Source organism: Pavona decussata, unplaced genomic scaffold, assembly GCF_977016875.1.
Source record: "Pavona decussata unplaced genomic scaffold, jaPavDecu1.1 SCAFFOLD_14, whole genome shotgun sequence".
Taxonomy (NCBI): Eukaryota; Metazoa; Cnidaria; class Anthozoa; order Scleractinia; family Agariciidae; genus Pavona; species Pavona decussata.
Window position 1 is genome coordinate 297501 of NW_028145437.1, and position 19291 is coordinate 316791.

Here is a 19291-nt window from a genome sequence, read left to right on the forward strand (position 1 = left end):
TTTATGGATCCCGCTCCGCTCTCTGCATGAATAGCTTAACCGAGGGTATCTGTAAAACGCGGACCGGATGGCTGCGGATGGCGGATGCGGATGGCGGATGGCGGATGGCGGATGGCGGATGGCGGATGGGAAAATGCGGACGGAAAAATGCGGATGAAAAAGAAAAAAATAAAAAAGAATAAAAAAATTGAAAAAAAAATGAAAAAAATAAAAAGTATTAATATATAAATATACACGTTGACAAGAAGAAAAGAATTGAATGGAAATTGACAACAACTGAATTAACAAAGGACTAACGTTACCCGAAAAAAAAAAAAAAACACCAGTAAACAAAGAACGGCGTTGTGACTTGAAGAGATCACTAAACCAATCATCAATTTGCTTTCAGTCGGTAGTCTTTGTTGTTATTGTGAAAATGAACGTGATTTGACGGTTGCTAATTCGAACTTTAATGTATGCACACTGACATTACTTCTCAGGAGTATATAATTAAGCTTCCCATTGGTGATAGTGAATTTTCTTTTGTTATTGAAATTATTGTTTTTTCGATTGTATTTAAGTTTACTAGCTCATGCTGTTGTGTTTTTCTTTAGTGTGTATAACTGTAACCCTCGGTTAGCGAGAAAGCGAGAGACAATGATAAGCTTTGTAAAGACGAGGATCTGTTAGACACTCATATTCTTGATTAAGAAACATCCTGCGGCAGTTGCAATCTTCCCGCAACGATATACAATAGCATAAGCATGAATTCACGAGTGAAGAAACCCACGGATCCTGTGTCTTCACAGATAAAGTTTATTTAGCGCTACCTGAAATCTTGCAGTTAATCCGAGCCGATAAACTTTAACAAATGCCACAGAGCTAGCATACACAATGGCATATCAAAAACTGAATTCTAACGGCTCAGAATGATCAGCAAGAAACCCTCCATTCAGTATATATGAGGATTCCCCCTCAAGATCTAGATAAACACTATTAAGCAGAACGGTCGCATCACGTTTTGATCAAAAGGGAAGAATCTCTTATACAAAAGGAAAATCGCTTAAAGACATGCTTGTAAAAGCAAAACTGAAAAGGCTTTTATCAAAACAACGGACACACAGTGGGAGTCGTACAGGTCTGTCAACCCGATTTAATGTGTGCTTTTTATTTTATTTCATTTTTTTTTTTTTCACTTTTTTTATTTATTTTTTTTTTTTTTAATTTTTTTTATTTTTCATCCGCATTTTTTCATCCGCATTTTCCCATCCGCCATCCGCCATCCGCATCCGCCATCCGCAGCCATCCGGTCCGCGTTTTACAGATACCCCTTAACCGATTAGTTATGAATACTAAGTGGGTTTCTTTGTGAATTGTGATAACGGTAATTACGCGGCACGAGCCGTTCATTGACACTTCGGAAAACTCATTTGCTACGTTGCGCGCCTTAAGAACTTTTAATCTTGGACAGTTGAATAGTGCAAGTTTCTCCTTGATTAACAAGTGTAGTTAATAGTGAGGTTTTGGTGCTAAAACTTGGCTTTTTAATCTTCTACGCGTTATTCAAAGTACTGCCGCGTTCTCTGTAATTACCTTTCACATTCACACGCTTTGTATTCTGTTAACAATAGAGACTTGTACAATCATATATATACGACTCTGTATGTAAGCGCTAAGTGATTATGTTACAACCTTGCTGCTGGACGAACTTATGTCAGTTCGTCCCTCGAGAATAAACTACTGTTGGAACCAAAAGTGAAGTTGTCGCTGTTAATTCTACATCCAGTTGCGGCTAGATCTTGGTACCTCAAGGGAGTGACGGCCCTTTCTCGCAAGCGATCTCTCCTTGAGTTAATCTTCCCCCAAGAATTGTCACAGAAGTTCTCCCGTTGAAGTTCAGAATAGCCGAAACGTTCCCGTTCGCTTAGAGTGGAAATAATAGAAATGACAGGCCTGCACGGCTCACTGCGTTATGTGGTGTACATTTTTATGAACGCTGCCTTTATATTTTTGCCCTAACGAGCATGTCCTTAAGAGATTGTCCTCTCTTGTAGGATATAATTGGCGGATTTTTGATAATAATAGAAATGACAGGCCTGCACGGCTCACTGCGTTATGTGGTGTACATTTTTATGAACGCTGCCTTTATATTTTTGCCCTAACGAGCATGTCCTTAAGAGATTGTCCTCTCTTGTAGGATATAATTGGCGGATTTTTGAATATGTTTTTCAGCAAAGGCTGATTTTGTATGAACTTCCAGTTTTGCATCAATATATTTTTAAGGTTACGCACCGATGGGTGGTACGTTGTAACAAAAGGCAAGATTTGTTTACGAGTTTTTTTCTTTTGCTGTAGAGCCGACTGTCTTCCGGCGAAGTTGACTTCTGATAACGTTGTCTGTATCATCTTGTGGGGGTATCCGCGCGCTATGAGGCGCGATTTAAATTTCGAGATACTTTTTGCGAACGTTGTTTCAGAAGAATTTGTTCTCAGTAGTCTGAGTGCTTCGCCTTTAATAAAACCTCTTTTAACACCCAAGGGATGGCTCGAGGTAAAATGTGTATACTGAAAGGTTTCAGTAGGCTTGTAATGTGTACGGATGTCAAGGATCGATTCATTTCTGAAACGTTCTCCTTTAAAAATTATTGTGTCGAGAAAGCTAGTCTCGTTCTCTGAAATTTCGGCCGTAAATTTAATAGTAGGATGGAATTTGTTAGCTTGTTCAATGAACAGGTTAATTTCCTTTTCGTCACTATCCCACAGTGAGAAAATGTCATCAATAAAACGTTTCCATTCTATTGGTTTTGTTTTGCTTTGACTTATCATTTTTGTTTCAATATCGGCCATAAAGATGTTTGCAAATGCAACGGCCATTTTTGTACCCATTGCAGTTCCATGGGTCTGAAGGTAATTTTTTCCAACAAATTGGAATGAATTTTCCTGAAGGATAAGTTTAAGCATTTCTTTGAGGTAGTGTGACGGTATAGGAGGTTTATTGTTGTGGAATGCCTCGTATGCTGTGCATACTGTTGTAATACCCTCCTCCTGTGGTATATTTGTATACAAGCTTGTTACATCCATTGATACTAAGATAGTATCTTGAGAGACCTTTGTCTTTTCTATGAAGTTTACGAAATCCGTTGTATCTTTTAGATACGATTTCTGTTTTTGTGCGATGGGCTGAAGTAATTTGTCCACAAAAGATGATAATCTTTCTGTGGGGCCTTCACAGCCCGAAATTATCGGTCTTCCGACCGGATTTGGTTTGTGGATCTTAGTAAGGGTGTAAAATATTGGTATTCTTGGCGGATCTCGCGTTTGAGAAAACCATTTCTTTGTCATGTCATCAATGAAATTATTTTGATGCAATTGTGCGACAAGCTCGTGAACTCTTTGTGATGTTTCCACCGTCATGGGAGTTTGGAGAGGTTTATAATGTTCTCTGTTGTCGAGTTGAATTTGAGCTTCTTGTATTTTATCGCATTTATTCATGATGACAGTTGTTGTGCCTTTGTCTGCTTTTTTTAGAACGATGTTAGCGTTCTTTTTCAGCTCTGTGAGAGCTTTATATTCATTGTGTGACAGGTTATTTTTAGGTTTGATTGGTTTAATCTCTGCTAATTGGATTTTCACGCTTTCCAAGTAGCTTTCTAGGGCAACTGATTTTTGAACCGGTGGCTTCCAGTCTGATTTGACGTGGAATGGATGCGGTTCTTTATTTTCTTTGTAAAATATGTATTTCAGGCGCATACGTCTTGCGAAATGTTCGAAGTCTAACAAGAGTTGGCGTCTAATGTTATTCTCGTCTGTCACCGGTGTCGGGACAAATTTGAGCCCTTTAGAAATCACGCTGACTTGGCTGTCGCTAAGTTGTTGGTTTGAAAAATTCTTTATGAATTTCTCGTTGTTTTCTCTTTGTGTCTCAATCCGTTTTTTTGCCAATTTCTTTCTGCGCTCTTTGCGCTTGTAACTTCTTTTGTGCCCTTTTTTATTTTCAACCCCCGTTGTGGTGGTTAGGTTTTCAGAGATAAGACTGTTATACTTTTCAACATTTTTATTGTTTGCAGAATTCTGCAACACATGTGTGTACAATATTTCTTTGAGCTCGTTAAACTCTTGCTGTAATTTTTCTACCTTATCTACATCGTGGTTTACAATGTTTACTGTGTTCGCCGAGTGCGACTGTTCTCGCATCGATCTATTTACATCAGTGCTAGCATTTGTGCTAGTATTTTTTGAGAGCTCAGCCTTTTTAAATTTGTTCTCTTGGCTGTTTAGGCGTCTTTTGTGGTACTGTAGGAGGGCGCTGACGAAGCCTTGTTCTGCTCTTCTTTGATTCGCCTTATGTCTTTCACAAATGTCTCATCCGGCGGGATATTAGCCCTTGCCGAGTATTGGAAAGATTTAGGACACGTCTTGTCCTTGATATGTTTTTCTAGTTTCCTGATGGAATCTTTTGACTTTGTGATATTAGTCTCCAAGGAGACTGTGTCTATGTGTTTTCTTTTTCTGTTTGGTCGTCTGTTTTTGGCAGATTCCGCTTTGGGTTGGCTGTTCTCTTTCATGCATCGGTAGTGTTTCTTGTGTCTGGGTTCAAGCTGTGATGCTGGAGGGCTTGATTCGGAGTCCTCCATGTCAAATTTGCTACTGTACTGGATGTCCAGTTCGTCTTTATCAGGTATACCTTCTGGTGTTTTTGGCATTTCCAAAAGATCTGTGTCTGAGTCTTCCTCTATCGCCGACGGCGTGAGGTATGGTTGTAGTTCTTTGTTGTCTGTTAACATTATCAATGGTGTTTGATAATGGACTGTGTGGTCTCCAGCAAGACCGGCGGTTTCGATTCTGTGCGAATCTCTTCAGTTGCTATTTACTGACAACAGTAATATGTGGTAGGAGGGTAGAGAAAATTCTCAGTACCGTTCCTGTTGAATTTTAGATGGATGACCTTTATATATGTTTACGGGTGAGTGTAGGGATCGAAAATAACGTGTTCTCATTGGTCCCGTAGTTATAGAAAGTAACCAATCATATGGAAGCATTTTGGATCCGTTTTTTATTGAAGCTCGGCTGTGTTTCTTTTCAAGGCATTATTTGTGTATATTTCCCATTTTAGGCTTTTTAACCTGAGGGTTTTCACGTTGATATGTTTACGCTATGTTTTTCTTTCCTTGCCTTGTGATAGGAAGGCTTAGGTGTGTTTGTGTAACGTGCGCTATCGTAATAATGTTGCGTTGTATGTTAGAACTTTGTAGAGTTCATGTTTTTTCAATTGTGTGGTTTCACGTCAGTGACGGGGCCTGTCTGGATAACTCAACAGTGATAATAATAGAAATGACAGGCCTGCACGGCTCACTGCGTTATGTGGTGTACATTTTTATGAACGCTGCCTTTATATTTTTGCCCTAACGAGCATGTCCTTAAGAGATTGTCCTCTCTTGTAGGATATAATTGGCGGATTTTTGATAATAATAGAAATGACAGGCCTGCACGGCTCACTGCGTTATGTGGTGTACATTTTTATGAACGCTGCCTTTATATTTTTGCCCTAACGAGCATGTCCTTAAGAGATTGTCCTCTCTTGTAGGATATAATTGGCGGATTTTTGAATATGTTTTTCAGCAAAGGCTGATTTTGTATGAACTTCCAGTTTTGCATCAATATATTTTTAAGGTTACGCACCGATGGGTGGTACGTTGTAACAAAAGGCAAGATTTGTTTACGAGTTTTTTTCTTTTGCTGTAGAGCCGACTGTCTTCCGGCGAAGTTGACTTCTGATAACGTTGTCTGTATCATCTTGTGGGGGTATCCGCGCGCTATGAGGCGCGATTTAAATTTCGAGATACTTTTTGCGAACGTTGTTTCAGAAGAATTTGTTCTCAGTAGTCTGAGTGCTTCGCCTTTAATAAAACCTCTTTTAACACCCAAGGGATGGCTCGAGGTAAAATGTGTATACTGAAAGGTTTCAGTAGGCTTGTAATGTGTACGGATGTCAAGGATCGATTCATTTCTGAAACGTTCTCCTTTAAAAATTATTGTGTCGAGAAAGCTAGTCTCGTTCTCTGAAATTTCGGCCGTAAATTTAATAGTAGGATGGAATTTGTTAGCTTGTTCAATGAACAGGTTAATTTCCTTTTCGTCACTATCCCACAGTGAGAAAATGTCATCAATAAAACGTTTCCATTCTATTGGTTTTGTTTTGCTTTGACTTATCATTTTTGTTTCAATATCGGCCATAAAGATGTTTGCAAATGCAACGGCCATTTTTGTACCCATTGCAGTTCCATGGGTCTGAAGGTAATTTTTTCCAACAAATTGGAATGAATTTTCCTGAAGGATAAGTTTAAGCATTTCTTTGAGGTAGTGTGACGGTATAGGAGGTTTATTGTTGTGGAATGCCTCGTATGCTGTGCATACTGTTGTAATACCCTCCTCCTGTGGTATATTTGTATACAAGCTTGTTACATCCATTGATACTAAGATAGTATCTTGAGAGACCTTTGTCTTTTCTATGAAGTTTACGAAATCCGTTGTATCTTTTAGATACGATTTCTGTTTTTGTGCGATGGGCTGAAGTAATTTGTCCACAAAAGATGATAATCTTTCTGTGGGGCCTTCACAGCCCGAAATTATCGGTCTTCCGACCGGATTTGGTTTGTGGATCTTAGTAAGGGTGTAAAATATTGGTATTCTTGGCGGATCTCGCGTTTGAGAAAACCATTTCTTTGTCATGTCATCAATGAAATTATTTTGATGCAATTGTGCGACAAGCTCGTGAACTCTTTGTGATGTTTCCACCGTCATGGGAGTTTGGAGAGGTTTATAATGTTCTCTGTTGTCGAGTTGAATTTGAGCTTCTTGTATTTTATCGCATTTATTCATGATGACAGTTGTTGTGCCTTTGTCTGCTTTTTTTAGAACGATGTTAGCGTTCTTTTTCAGCTCTGTGAGAGCTTTATATTCATTGTGTGACAGGTTATTTTTAGGTTTGATTGGTTTAATCTCTGCTAATTGGATTTTCACGCTTTCCAAGTAGCTTTCTAGGGCAACTGATTTTTGAACCGGTGGCTTCCAGTCTGATTTGACGTGGAATGGATGCGGTTCTTTATTTTCTTTGTAAAATATGTATTTCAGGCGCATACGTCTTGCGAAATGTTCGAAGTCTAACAAGAGTTGGCGTCTAATGTTATTCTCGTCTGTCACCGGTGTCGGGACAAATTTGAGCCCTTTAGAAATCACGCTGACTTGGCTGTCGCTAAGTTGTTGGTTTGAAAAATTCTTTATGAATTTCTCGTTGTTTTCTCTTTGTGTCTCAATCCGTTTTTTTGCCAATTTCTTTCTGCGCTCTTTGCGCTTGTAACTTCTTTTGTGCCCTTTTTTATTTTCAACCCCCGTTGTGGTGGTTAGGTTTTCAGAGATAAGACTGTTATACTTTTCAACATTTTTATTGTTTGCAGAATTCTGCAACACATGTGTGTACAATATTTCTTTGAGCTCGTTAAACTCTTGCTGTAATTTTTCTACCTTATCTACATCGTGGTTTACAATGTTTACTGTGTTCGCCGAGTGCGACTGTTCTCGCATCGATCTATTTACATCAGTGCTAGCATTTGTGCTAGTATTTTTTGAGAGCTCAGCCTTTTTAAATTTGTTCTCTTGGCTGTTTAGGCGTCTTTTGTGGTACTGTAGGAGGGCGCTGACGAAGCCTTGTTCTGCTTCTTCTTTGATTCGCCTTATGTCTTTCACAAATGTCTCATCCGGCGGGATATTAGCCCTTGCCGAGTATTGGAAAGATTTAGGACACGTCTTGTCCTTGATATGTTTTTCTAGTTTCCTGATGGAATCTTTTGACTTTGTGATATTAGTCTCCAAGGAGACTGTGTCTATGTGTTTTCTTTTTCTGTTTGGTCGTCTGTTTTTGGCAGATTCCGCTTTGGGTTGGCTGTTCTCTTTCATGTATCGGTAGTGTTTCTTGTGTCTGGGTTCAAGCTGTGATGCTGGAGGGCTTGATTCGGAGTCCTCCATGTCAAATTTGCTACTGTACTGGATGTCCAGTTCGTCTTTATCAGGTATACCTTCTGGTGTTTTTGGCATTTCCAAAAGGTCTGTGTCTGAGTCTTCCTCTATCGCCGACGGCGTGAGGTATGGTTGTAGTTCTTTGTTGTCTGTTAACATTATCAATGGTGTTTGATAATGGACTGTGTGGTCTCCAGCAAGACCGGCGGTTTCGATTCTGTGCGAATCTCTTCAGTTGCTATTTACTGACAACAGTAATATGTGGTAGGAGGGTAGAGAAAATTCTCAGTACCGTTCCTGTTGAATTTTAGATGGATGACCTTTATATATGTTTACGGGTGAGTGTAGGGATCGAAAATAACGTGTTCTCATTGGTCCCGTAGTTATAGAAAGTAACCAATCATATGGAAGCATTTTGGATCCGTTTTTTATTGAAGCTCGGCTGTGTTTCTTTTCAAGGCATTATTTGTGTATATTTCCCATTTTAGGCTTTTTAACCTGAGGGTTTTCACGTTGATATGTTTACGCTATGTTTTTCTTTCCTTGCCTTGTGATAGGAAGGCTTAGGTGTGTTTGTGTAACGTGCGCTATCGTAATAATGTTGCGTTGTATGTTAGAACTTTGTAGAGTTCATGTTTTTTCAATTGTGTGGTTTCACGTCAGTGACGGGGCCTGTCTGGATAACTCAACAGTGATAATAATAGAAATGACAGGCCTGCACGGCTCACTGCGTTATGTGGTGTACATTTTTATGAACGCTGCCTTTATATTTTTGCCCTAACGAGCATGTCCTTAAGAGATTGTCCTCTCTTGTAGGATATAATTGGCGGATTTTTGATAATAATAGAAATGACAGGCCTGCACGGCTCACTGCGTTATGTGGTGTACATTTTTATGAACGCTGCCTTTATATTTTTGCCCTAACGAGCATGTCCTTAAGAGATTGTCCTCTCTTGTAGGATATAATTGGCGGATTTTTGAATATGTTTTTCAGCAAAGGCTGATTTTGTATGAACTTCCAGTTTTGCATCAATATATTTTTAAGGTTACGCACCGATGGGTGGTACGTTGTAACAAAAGGCAAGATTTGTTTACGAGTTTTTTTCTTTTGCTGTAGAGCCGACTGTCTTCCGGCGAAGTTGACTTCTGATAACGTTGTCTGTATCATCTTGTGGGGGTATCCGCGCGCTATGAGGCGCGATTTAAATTTCGAGATACTTTTTGCGAACGTTGTTTCAGAAGAATTTGTTCTCAGTAGTCTGAGTGCTTCGCCTTTAATAAAACCTCTTTTAACACCCAAGGGATGGCTCGAGGTAAAATGTGTATACTGAAAGGTTTCAGTAGGCTTGTAATGTGTACGGATGTCAAGAGTGATAATAATAGAAATGACAGGCCTGCACGGCTCACTGCGTTATGTGGTGTACATTTTTATGAACGCTGCCTTTATATTTTTGCCCTAACGAGCATGTCCTTAAGAGATTGTCCTCTCTTGTAGGATATAATTGGCGGATTTTTGAATATGTTTCTCAGCAAAGGCTGATTTTGTATGAACTTCCAGTTTTGCATCAATATATTTTTAAGGTTACGCACCGATGGGTGGTACGTTGTAACAAAAGGCAAGATTTGTTTACGAGTTTTTTTCTTTTGCTGTAGAGCCGACTGTCTTCCGGCGAAGTTGACTTCTGATAACGTTGTCTGTATCATCTTGTGGGGATATCCGCGCGCTATGAGGCGCGATTTAAATTTGGAGATACTTTTTTCGAACGTTGTTTCAGAAGAATTTGTTCTCAGTAGTCTGAGTGCTTCGCCTTTAATAAAACCTCTTTTAACACCCAAGGGATGGCTCGAGGTAAAATGTGTATACTGAAACGTTTCAGTAGGCTTGCAAAGCATACAGTTGGAATAAATGAATCAGCCCCAGCATCACGTGTAATGCCAGTATAGCAGGCATCTTGTTTTTTCTTCGTCGTATACACAAATCGGTACATTAATTTATTCATTAAACTCTCCCCTCTCCTACTCGGGATGTATTGTTTTGATTGTCTTCAACAAAAGCAGGCCAATCAAAATCCATTCTTGTCGCTTATATTGCGAGGGAGGGGACCCACTCACCCCTACCTGTGTGACGTCAATGCATCATTTGATATATTTATTAAAGACGGATTAAGTCGCGCCATATTGTTTTAACATGTTCTGGACTCAAGTGTGCCGTTTTCAAAGGGAAATTTCACCATTTTGAAGCCGTAAATCGAAAGAATAACTTCTAAGAAGCACCCGACACGTAAAACGGTGGAAATTGGTGAGTTCTTAGTGAAGGAATCGTGCTTTGTTTGACAGTCTTAGACCACGACGCGAGACTGAAAAGAGGTCATTGAGAAGCTTACGTTATCGTAATGGAATTCCACAAATTTCCGCTGATAGTCTGAGTCGCGTAACACACGGAAAACAACGTAACGCGATCGTCGTGACTCAAACTATTCCATTAGCAAGGATAGTTTTATCAATCGGCGAAGCATACAGTTGCAATAAATGAATCAGCCCCAGCATCTCGCGTAATGCCAGTATAGCAGGCATCTTGTTAAATGATGCTTTGACGTCACACAGGTAGGGGCGAGTGGGTCCCCTCCCTCCCAATATAAGCGACAAGAATGGATTTTGATTGGCTTGCTTTTGTTGAAGACAATCAGGACAATACATCCCGAGTAGGAGAGGGGAGAGTTTAATGAATAAATTAATGTACCGATTTGTGCATACGACGAAGAAAAAACAAGATGCCTGCTATACTGGCATTACGCGTGATCCTGGGGCTGATTCATTTATTCCAACTGTATGCTTCGCCGATTGATAAAACTATCCTTGCTAATGGAATAGTTTGAGTCACGACGATCGCGTTACGTTGTTTTCCGTGTGTTACGCGACTCAGACTATCAGCGGAAATTTGTCAAATTCCATTACGATAACGTAAGGTTCTCAATGACCTCTTTTCTGTCTCGCGTCGTGGCCTAAGACTGTCAAACAAAGCACGATTCCTTCACTAAGAACTCACCAATTTCCACCGTTTTACGTGTCGGGTGCTTCTTAGAAGTTATTCTTTCGATTTACCGCTTCAAAATGGTGAAATTTCCCTTTGGAAACGGCACACTTGAGTCCAGAACATGTTAAAACAATATGGCGCGACTTAATCCGTCTTTAATAAATATATCAAATGATGCATTGACGTCACACAGGTAAGGGTGAGTGGGTCCCCTCCCTCGCGATATAAGCGACAAGAATGGATTTTGATTGGCCTGCTGTTGTTGAAGACAATCAGAACAATACATCCCGAGTAGGAGAGGGGAGAGTTTAATGAATAAATTAATGTACCGATTTGTAGCTACGAGGAAGAAAAAAAAAACAAGATGCCTGCTTTACTGGCATTACGCGAGATGCTGGGGCTGATTCATTTATTCCAACTGTATGGTTCGCCGATTGATAAAACTATCCTTGCTAATGGAATAGTTTGAGTCACGACGATCGCGTTACGTTGTTTTCCGTGTGTTACGCGACTCAGACTATCAGCGGAAATTTGTCAAATTCCATTACTATAACGTAAGCTTCTCAATGACCTCTTTTCAGTCTCGCGTCGTGGTCTAAGACTGTCAAACAAAGCACGATTCCTTCACTAAGAACTCACCAATTTCCACCATTTTACGTGTCGGGTGCTTCTTAGAAGTTATTCTTTCGATTTACCGCTTCAAAATGGTGAAATTTCCCTTTGAAAACGGCACACTTGAGTCCAGAACATGTTAAAACAATATGGCGCGACTTAATCCGTCTTTAATAAATATATCAAATGATGCATTGACGTCACACAGGTAGGGGTGAGTGGGTCCCCTCCCTCGCGATATAAGCGACAAGAATGGATTTTGATTGAGTCACGACGATCGCGTTACGTTGTTTTCCGTGTGTTACGCGACTCAGACTATCAGCGGAAATTTGTCAAATTCCATTACGATAACGTAAGCTTCTCAATGACCTCTTTCCAGTCTCGCGTCGTGGTCTAAGACTGTCAAACAAAGCACGATTCCTCCACTAAGAACTCACCAATTTCCACCGTTTTACGTGTCGGGTGCTTCTTAGAAGTTATTCTTTCGATTTACCGCTTCAAAATGGTGAAATTTCCCTTTGAAAACGGCACACTTGAGTCCAGAACATGTTAAAACAATATGGCGCGACTTAATCCGTCTTTAATAAATATATCAAATGATGCATTGACATCACACAGGTAGGGGTGAGTGGGTCCCCTCCCTCGCGATTTAAGCGACAAGAATGGATTTTGATTGGCCTGCTTCTGTTGAAGACAATCAGAACAATACACCCCGAGTAGGAGAGGGGTGAGTTTAATGAATAAATTAATGTACCGATTTGTAGCTACGAGGAAGAAAAAAAAAAAAAAAAAGAAAAAAAAAAAAAGAAATCGACCCGTTTTTAGACACGGTATGCCCCTTCAGGGCATCCTGCGTAAAAAAGAAAAAAAAGAAATCGACCCGTTTTTAGACACGGTATGCCCCCTAAGGGCATCCCGCGTAAAAAAAAAAGAAATCGACCCGTTTTTAGACACGGTATGCCCCTTCAGGGCATCCCGCGTAAAAAGAAATCTACCCGTTTTTAGACACGGTATGCCCCCTCAGGGCATCCCGCGTAAAAAGAAATCGACCCGTTTTAAGACACGGTATGCCCCCTCAGGGCATCCCGCGTAACAAGATGCCTGCTATACTGGCATTACGCGAGATGCTGGGGCTGATTCATTTATTCCAACTGTATGCTTCGCCGATTGATAAAACTATCCTTGCTAATGGAATAGTTTGAGTCACGACGATCGCGTTACGTTGTTTTCCGTGTGTTACGCGACTCAGACTATCAGCGGAAATTTGTCAAATTCCATTACGATAACGTAAGCTTCTCAATGACCTCTTTTCAGTCTCGCGTCGTGGTCTAAGACTGTCAAACAAAGCACGATTCCTTCACTAAGAACTCACCAATTTCCACCGTTTTACGTGTCGGGTGCTTCTTAGAAGTTATTCTTTCGATTTGCCGCTTCAAAATGGTGAAATTTCCCTTTGAAAACGGCACACTTGAGTCCAGAACATGTTAAAACAATATGGCGCGACTTAATCCGTCTTTAATAAATATATCAAATGATGCATTGACGTCACACAGGTAGGGGTGAGTGGGTCCCCTCCCTCACGATATAAGCGACAAGAATGGATTTTGATTGGCCTGCTTTTGTTGAAGACAATCAAAACAATACATCCCGAGTAGGAGAGGGGTGAGTTTAATGAACAAGATGCCTGCAACACTGGCATTACGCGTGATGCTGGGGCTGATTCATTTATTCCAACTGTATGCTTCGCCGATTGTTAAAACTATCCTTGCTAATGGAATAGTTTGAGTCACGACGATCGCGTTACGTTGTTTCCCAAGTTGTGTTACGCTACTCAGGGTTTCAAGGGAAATTGCGGGAATTCCATTGCGATAACGTAAGCTTCTCAATGACCTTTTTCTGTCTGCAATCGTGGTCTAAGACTGTCAAGCAAAGCACGATTCCTTCGCCAGGAACTCACCAATTTCCACCGTTTTAGATGTCGAGTGCTTCTTAGAAGTTATTCTTTCGATTTACCGCTTCAAAATGGTGAAATTTCCGTTTGAAAACGGCACACTTGAGTCCAGAACATGTTAACAATATGGCGACACAAGTTTAATCCAGTGTTAATTAAATGATGCTTTGACGTCACACAGGTAGGGGCGAGTGGATCCCCTCCCTCCCAATATAAGCGACAAGAATGGATTTTGATTGGCTTACTTTTGTTGAAGACAATCAGGACAATACATCCCGAGTAGGAGAGGGGAGAGTTTAATGAATAAATTAATGTACCGATTTGTGCATACGACGAAGAAAAAAAAAACAAGATGCCTATACTGGCATTTACGTGGGATGCCCCTTGATTCTTATAATTGTATGCTTCGCAGACTATCCTAGCTAATGGAATATTTTGAGTCACAAAGATAATGTTATGTTGTTTCCCTTGTGTTACGCGTCTTATCGTTATACCGGAATTTCTATTACAATAACGTGGCCTGACTCACGTTTCTGGTTATGTAAATAAAAGTGTAAGATTACAAATTGTTTTCGTTTCACCAAAAAAAAAAAAAAAAAAAAAAACAGAAAGAAAACAGGCAAAAAGCTTTCCTAAATGAAAACTTTTAGTACAAATGGACAATCAACCCTTTCAGGCCCGTAGCAAGGCTAAAACAAGTGGAGGGGCCGAGCAAAAAATGGTTAAACAAAACTACTCTCCCCCTGCCCCCTCCCTTCCCCCCTGACGGTCACTCAAAAAACAGACCGATCAGGCAGTTTAAAATGTAACAAGCTTAAGGACATCAAAAAAGCAGTAGATTTAGTAAGTAAAACAATAACTTTGCACCTGCATCACACTTTTTGGTACAGTTCTTTGCCGTTTCTTTTACGCAGACTACCACATGAAATTTCCTAATTTCACGTTTGAAGGAGGACATAAAACATGACTTTTAAATTTGGAATCGGGCAGTAAGAATCCGACTGCAGGATAATTTTTTTTTCTCTGGCTCTTGAGAGGACATACTTGTGTGGCTTTTTATGATTACGTGTGAGCACTAAATTGTTATAAAATAAGGGCATTTATATTGCGGATGTCAGTTTATTTCAACAGCTTTCACGGCTTAAAATTTGTTGATTTCGATCCATTTTGGTTCTTATTTCCGATTCACAAGGTACCGTAGGAGTGCCTTTGTTGTTGTTGTATATAAAAACAAACTGTTAGTGACGGAAACTGACAGGTACCGTAGTAAACAAATTATTGAAAACGCACTTTCAGCATCAGAGTTCAAGACTGATTGATCAGTGCACATTTATTTGTTTCACTTATATATTTTTTACACATTGTTTTTTTAACTTCCAAAAAATCAGGGGGGGCTCAAGCCCCCCCCCCTGCCCCTCCCCCTGCTATGGGCCTGCCTTTAATCTTTTTGTAAAGTAGATTTCCAGTTGCGTTTAAGCATCAATTCGACAAAGTGATGCGATCTGTGTCTTAGCTTAATGACCTTTCCCCCGCATATTCTGGATGGCTCTACAACTGTCAAACAGAAGCATGATTCCTTCGCCTTGAACTCTCCGATTTCCACCGTTTTTACTGTCGAGTGCTTCTTAGAAGTTATTCTTTCGATTTACCGCTTCAAAAGGGTTAACTTTCTTTTTGAAAACGGCACATTGGAATTTAAAACATTAAAACAATATGGCCACGCCACTAAAGTCAAGCCTTTTCAGTTCCACCGACCTGAATAATCACTCCCCTCCGATCCCTCCTGACCTACACTAAGATATTGCATTCTGATTGGACCGTTTTTGCTAAAGACAACAAGATGCCTGCTACACTGGCATTACGCGTGATGCTGGGGCTGATTCATTTATTCCAACTGTATGCTTTGCCGATTGATAAGACTATCCTTGCAAGTGGAATAGTTTAAGTCACGACGATCGCGTTACGTTGTTTCCCTTGTGATACGCGACTCAGACTATCACCGGAAATTTTAGCCTCCCACGCAGACGTTCTTAGGGCAGGAACGCGTGACGAACCCCCAAGAACGTCTGCGTGGGAGGCTACGGAAAATTTGTGAAATTCCATTACGATAACGTAAGCTTCTCAATGACCTCTTTTCAGTCTCGCGTCGTGGTCTAAGACTGTCAAACAAAGCACGATTCCTTCGCCAGGAACTCACTGATTTCCACCGTTTTACGTGTCGGGTGCTTCTTAGAAGTTATTCTTTCGATTTACCGCTTCAAAATGGTGAAATTTCCGTTTGAAAACGGCACACTTGAGTCCACAACATGTTAAAACAATATGGCGCGACTATTTAATCCGTCATTAATAAATATATCAAATGATGCATTGACGTCACACAGGTAGGGGTGAGTGGGTCCCCTCCCTCACGATATAAGCGACAAGAATGGATTTTGATTGGCCTGCCTTTGTTGAAGACAATCAGAACAATACATCCCGAGTAGGAGAGGGGAGAGTTTAATGAATAAATTAATGTACCGATTTGTAGCTACTACGTAGAAAAAAAAAAAGAAATCGACCCGTTTTAAGACACGGTATGCCCCCTCAGGGCATCCCGCGTAACAAGATGCCCGCTATACTGGCATTACGCGTGATGCTGGGGCTGATTCATTTATTTCAACGGTATGTTTCGCCGATTGATAAAACTATCCTTGCTAATGGAATAGTTTGAGTCACGACGATCACGTTACGTTGCTTCCCTTGTGTTACGCGACTTAGACTTTCACCGGAAATTTTTGAAATTCTATTACGATAACGTAAGCTTCTCAATGACCTCTTTTCAGTCTCGCGTCGTGGTCTAAGACTGTCAAACAAAGCACGATTCCTTCGCCATGAACTCACCAATTTCCACCGTTTTTAATGTCGAGTGCTTCTTAGAAGTTATTCTTTCGATTTGCCGCTTCAAAATGGTGAAATTTCCGTTTGAAAACGGCACACTTGAGTCCAGAACATGTTATAAACACTATGGCCCCGAATTTAATCCGTTTTTAATAAATAGATCAAATGATGCGTTGACGTCACACAGGTAGGGGTGAGTGGGTCCCCTCCCTCGCGATGCAAGCGACAAGAATGGATTTTGATTGGCCTGCTTCTGTTGAAGACAATCAGAACAATACACCCCGAGTAGGAGAGGGGTGAGTTTAATGAATAAATTAATGTACCGATTTGAAGCTACGACGAAGAAAAAGAAATCGTCCCGTTTTTAGACACGGTATGCCCCCTCAGGGCATCCCGCGTAAAAAAGAAATCGACCCGTTTTTAGACACGGTATGCCCCTTCAGGGCATCCCGCGTAATAAATTAATGTACCGATTTGTGTATACGACGAAGAAAAAAAAAAAGAAATCGACCCGTTTTAAGACACGGTTTGCCCCCTCAGGGCATCCCGCGTAATAAATTAATGTACCGATTTGTGACTACGAGGAAGAAAAAAAAGAAATCGACCCGTTTTTAGACACGGTATGCCCCTTCAGGGCATCCCGCGTAAAAAAGAAATCGACCCGTTTTTAGACACGGTATGCCCCCTCAGGGCATCCCGCGTAATAAATTAATGTACCGATTTGTAGCTACGAGGAAGAAAAAAAAAAGAAATCGACCCGTTTTTAGACACGGTATGCCCCCTCAGGGCATCCCGCGTAAAAAGTGTAGTGACGTTTTGCAGCTTTCTTTCGGACCCTCGCAAGACCCTGCAGAATGCTCAGAAAATTCAAAGAATTCCAAAGATTCGAATGCAGACCTCACCGCAAGCAACGCGAATGTTTTGCAGAAGAAGAATGGTCATGTTCGAATCGAACGATCGATCGCAAGTGCACACTGAGGAAGAGGGGAAAAGAGAGACAGTTTTTGACTAGCTTTGATTTGGGTGACCACAATAAGACTTAATTTTCCAATTTGACTTTGTAGAGATGTAATCGGTGACGCGATCGCTATCGTGTCGCAGGACTGATTCTCGTGTTTGATTCCTCCGCCGGAAAAATCCTGACCCTTCATGGGTTATCGCGCGGAGCATTTTTACACTGAGGAAACGATGAAGAAGGCACGTGCAGAAAAATTGGCGGGCCAAGGAATACATCACGCACGACAAATCATGCGAACGTACTTGCAATTTTGTCATCAGTTTTTGAATTTGTTCAAGAAGGAAACCGTTTTGTCAACAAACTTCTTTAATTTGTGCCCTAGCCTGCTCACAGAGCTTTGTTTGGCTAAATCATGTTACATATCGATCGTTGATACATCTGAGTAAAAGAATTTGAGCTTACATGGATAAGTTGATATTAGAGTGTTTATGTCAGTGTATACTAAATAGGAGAATTAGAAACTGTCAATTGTACAGAAATTTTTATCCATCGTCGACAAATGCTTCCCCAAGAACCACCTAGTAAACAAGATCTTCAACAGACAGACACTAAAACTCAGCTACTGATGCATGCCAAACATGAAAACCATCATCGCATCACATAAAAACACAGATACTCTCAAATGTAGCAACAACCCCAAACCAAAATCATGACCCGAGCTGCAACTGCAGGAAGAAAGCAGAATGCCCACTTGATGGTAAATGCGTCCAAGCGAACGACGGTAACAACAACTGAATTGACGTGGGACTGGCACAACACATTCTTCCGAAACGCCAACAGACGCAATGCAACGGAACTATCTGAACAATATATGGACCCTGACGGACGCAAACAAACATTTCTAATTAAATGGAAAGTACTCAAAAAGTTCAAACCCGATAATAACATTAACAAGAAATGTAACCTATGTCTTCACGAAAAGTTTATTTCCGTAGAAAAGATCTTAGTAGCCTGAACAAACGCAATGAATTACCAAGTCCAAACCCCCACAGAAATAGATATGTACTCAAAACCTCTCGAAAAACGTAAAGTAACCGTTTGTATCATGGCACGTGAATTGTATCACGGCACGAGCATTAGTAATTTATCGTCCAGCAAACGCTTGTTTTAAATCACCAGTTCGAATGATTTCATAAATCCATGCCCTCATATAAATAGATACGTACCAAAAACCTCTTGTATAACGTAACGTAACCGTTTGTATCATGGCACGTGAACTCTCTCACGGCACGTGGAATTGTATTTTATCGCCTAGCAGCTGCTTGCTTTAAATCACCAGTTTTTTATTACTTTATATACTTTACGGTCATTCGTTGAAGTTGCGTGATGAGTGTGGTCAACTCCTGACCATATACGAAGCAGAGCGGTAGCAATAAAACGATGAATCACTTCTGGAGCCTGAACTATTTTTTCCTGGGTGTATATCTCCGTCTATTTCTATCGATTTTGGGATGCTGGAAGTTATCATCGCTAAAAGATCGTAGGCTTACGCACCACGCAGTCAAATATGGCCCGAGTATAAGCTGAAAACAGCTTCTTGTTATTAATTGTACCGTGGCTCATTCGAACCGTTTATTTATCCCCCATACCATGGAGCAGTTTGTTTTCAGAAATGCTAACGCCATTGGTGAGCCCGAAGGAGAACTGATGAGCGCTGCTAGAAATCAGATAGTTGCATGTTTAATTTCAATACACTTTAACCACTTGACCACCAAGGTCTCTATACTGTTATGACTGTTAAACTCTCAGCATCGTCAAGGTATGCATGTACTTTGTTATTGTGTTTGCAGTATTTCTTCTTAGTCAG

At 40.5% G+C, this 19291-nt stretch overlaps 2 protein-coding genes and 1 long non-coding RNA gene across 3 annotated transcripts in view; 1 reads left to right on the top strand and 2 right to left on the bottom strand.

Moving 5' to 3' along the window:
• The window catches only part of LOC146487560 (uncharacterized), a 1700-nt gene extending 1663 nt beyond the window's left edge, over nt 1-37 (top strand). The window contains exon 3 of the long non-coding RNA XR_014868260.1: nt 1-37. This exon is cut by the window's left edge and continues 663 nt beyond it. This is a non-coding gene — a long non-coding RNA (uncharacterized LOC146487560).
• Nucleotides 38-2055: 2018 nt separating this feature from the next.
• LOC146487561 (uncharacterized) lies at nt 2056-3775 on the bottom strand. Its single transcript, XM_085128578.1, has one exon. It carries the CDS (start codon nt 3727-3729, stop codon nt 2125-2127), a length of 1605 nt encoding a protein of 534 aa, XP_084984704.1. The 5' UTR covers nt 3730-3775; the 3' UTR covers nt 2056-2124.
• A 1665-nt stretch (nt 3776-5440) lies between these two features.
• Nucleotides 5441-7162, bottom strand: LOC146487562 (uncharacterized). Its single transcript, XM_085128583.1, has one exon. It carries the CDS (start codon nt 7114-7116, stop codon nt 5512-5514), a length of 1605 nt encoding a protein of 534 aa, XP_084984709.1. The 5' UTR covers nt 7117-7162; the 3' UTR covers nt 5441-5511.
• Between the last annotated feature and the right edge of the window lie 12129 nt (nt 7163-19291).

What these genes read in the sequence shown, in the direction of transcription:
- LOC146487561 (XM_085128578.1), bottom strand. Translation starts at nt 3,729, where the DNA reads ATGCGCCTGAAATACATATTTTACAAAGAAAATAAAGAACCGCATCCA.
- LOC146487562 (XM_085128583.1), bottom strand. Translation starts at nt 7,116, where the DNA reads ATGCGCCTGAAATACATATTTTACAAAGAAAATAAAGAACCGCATCCA.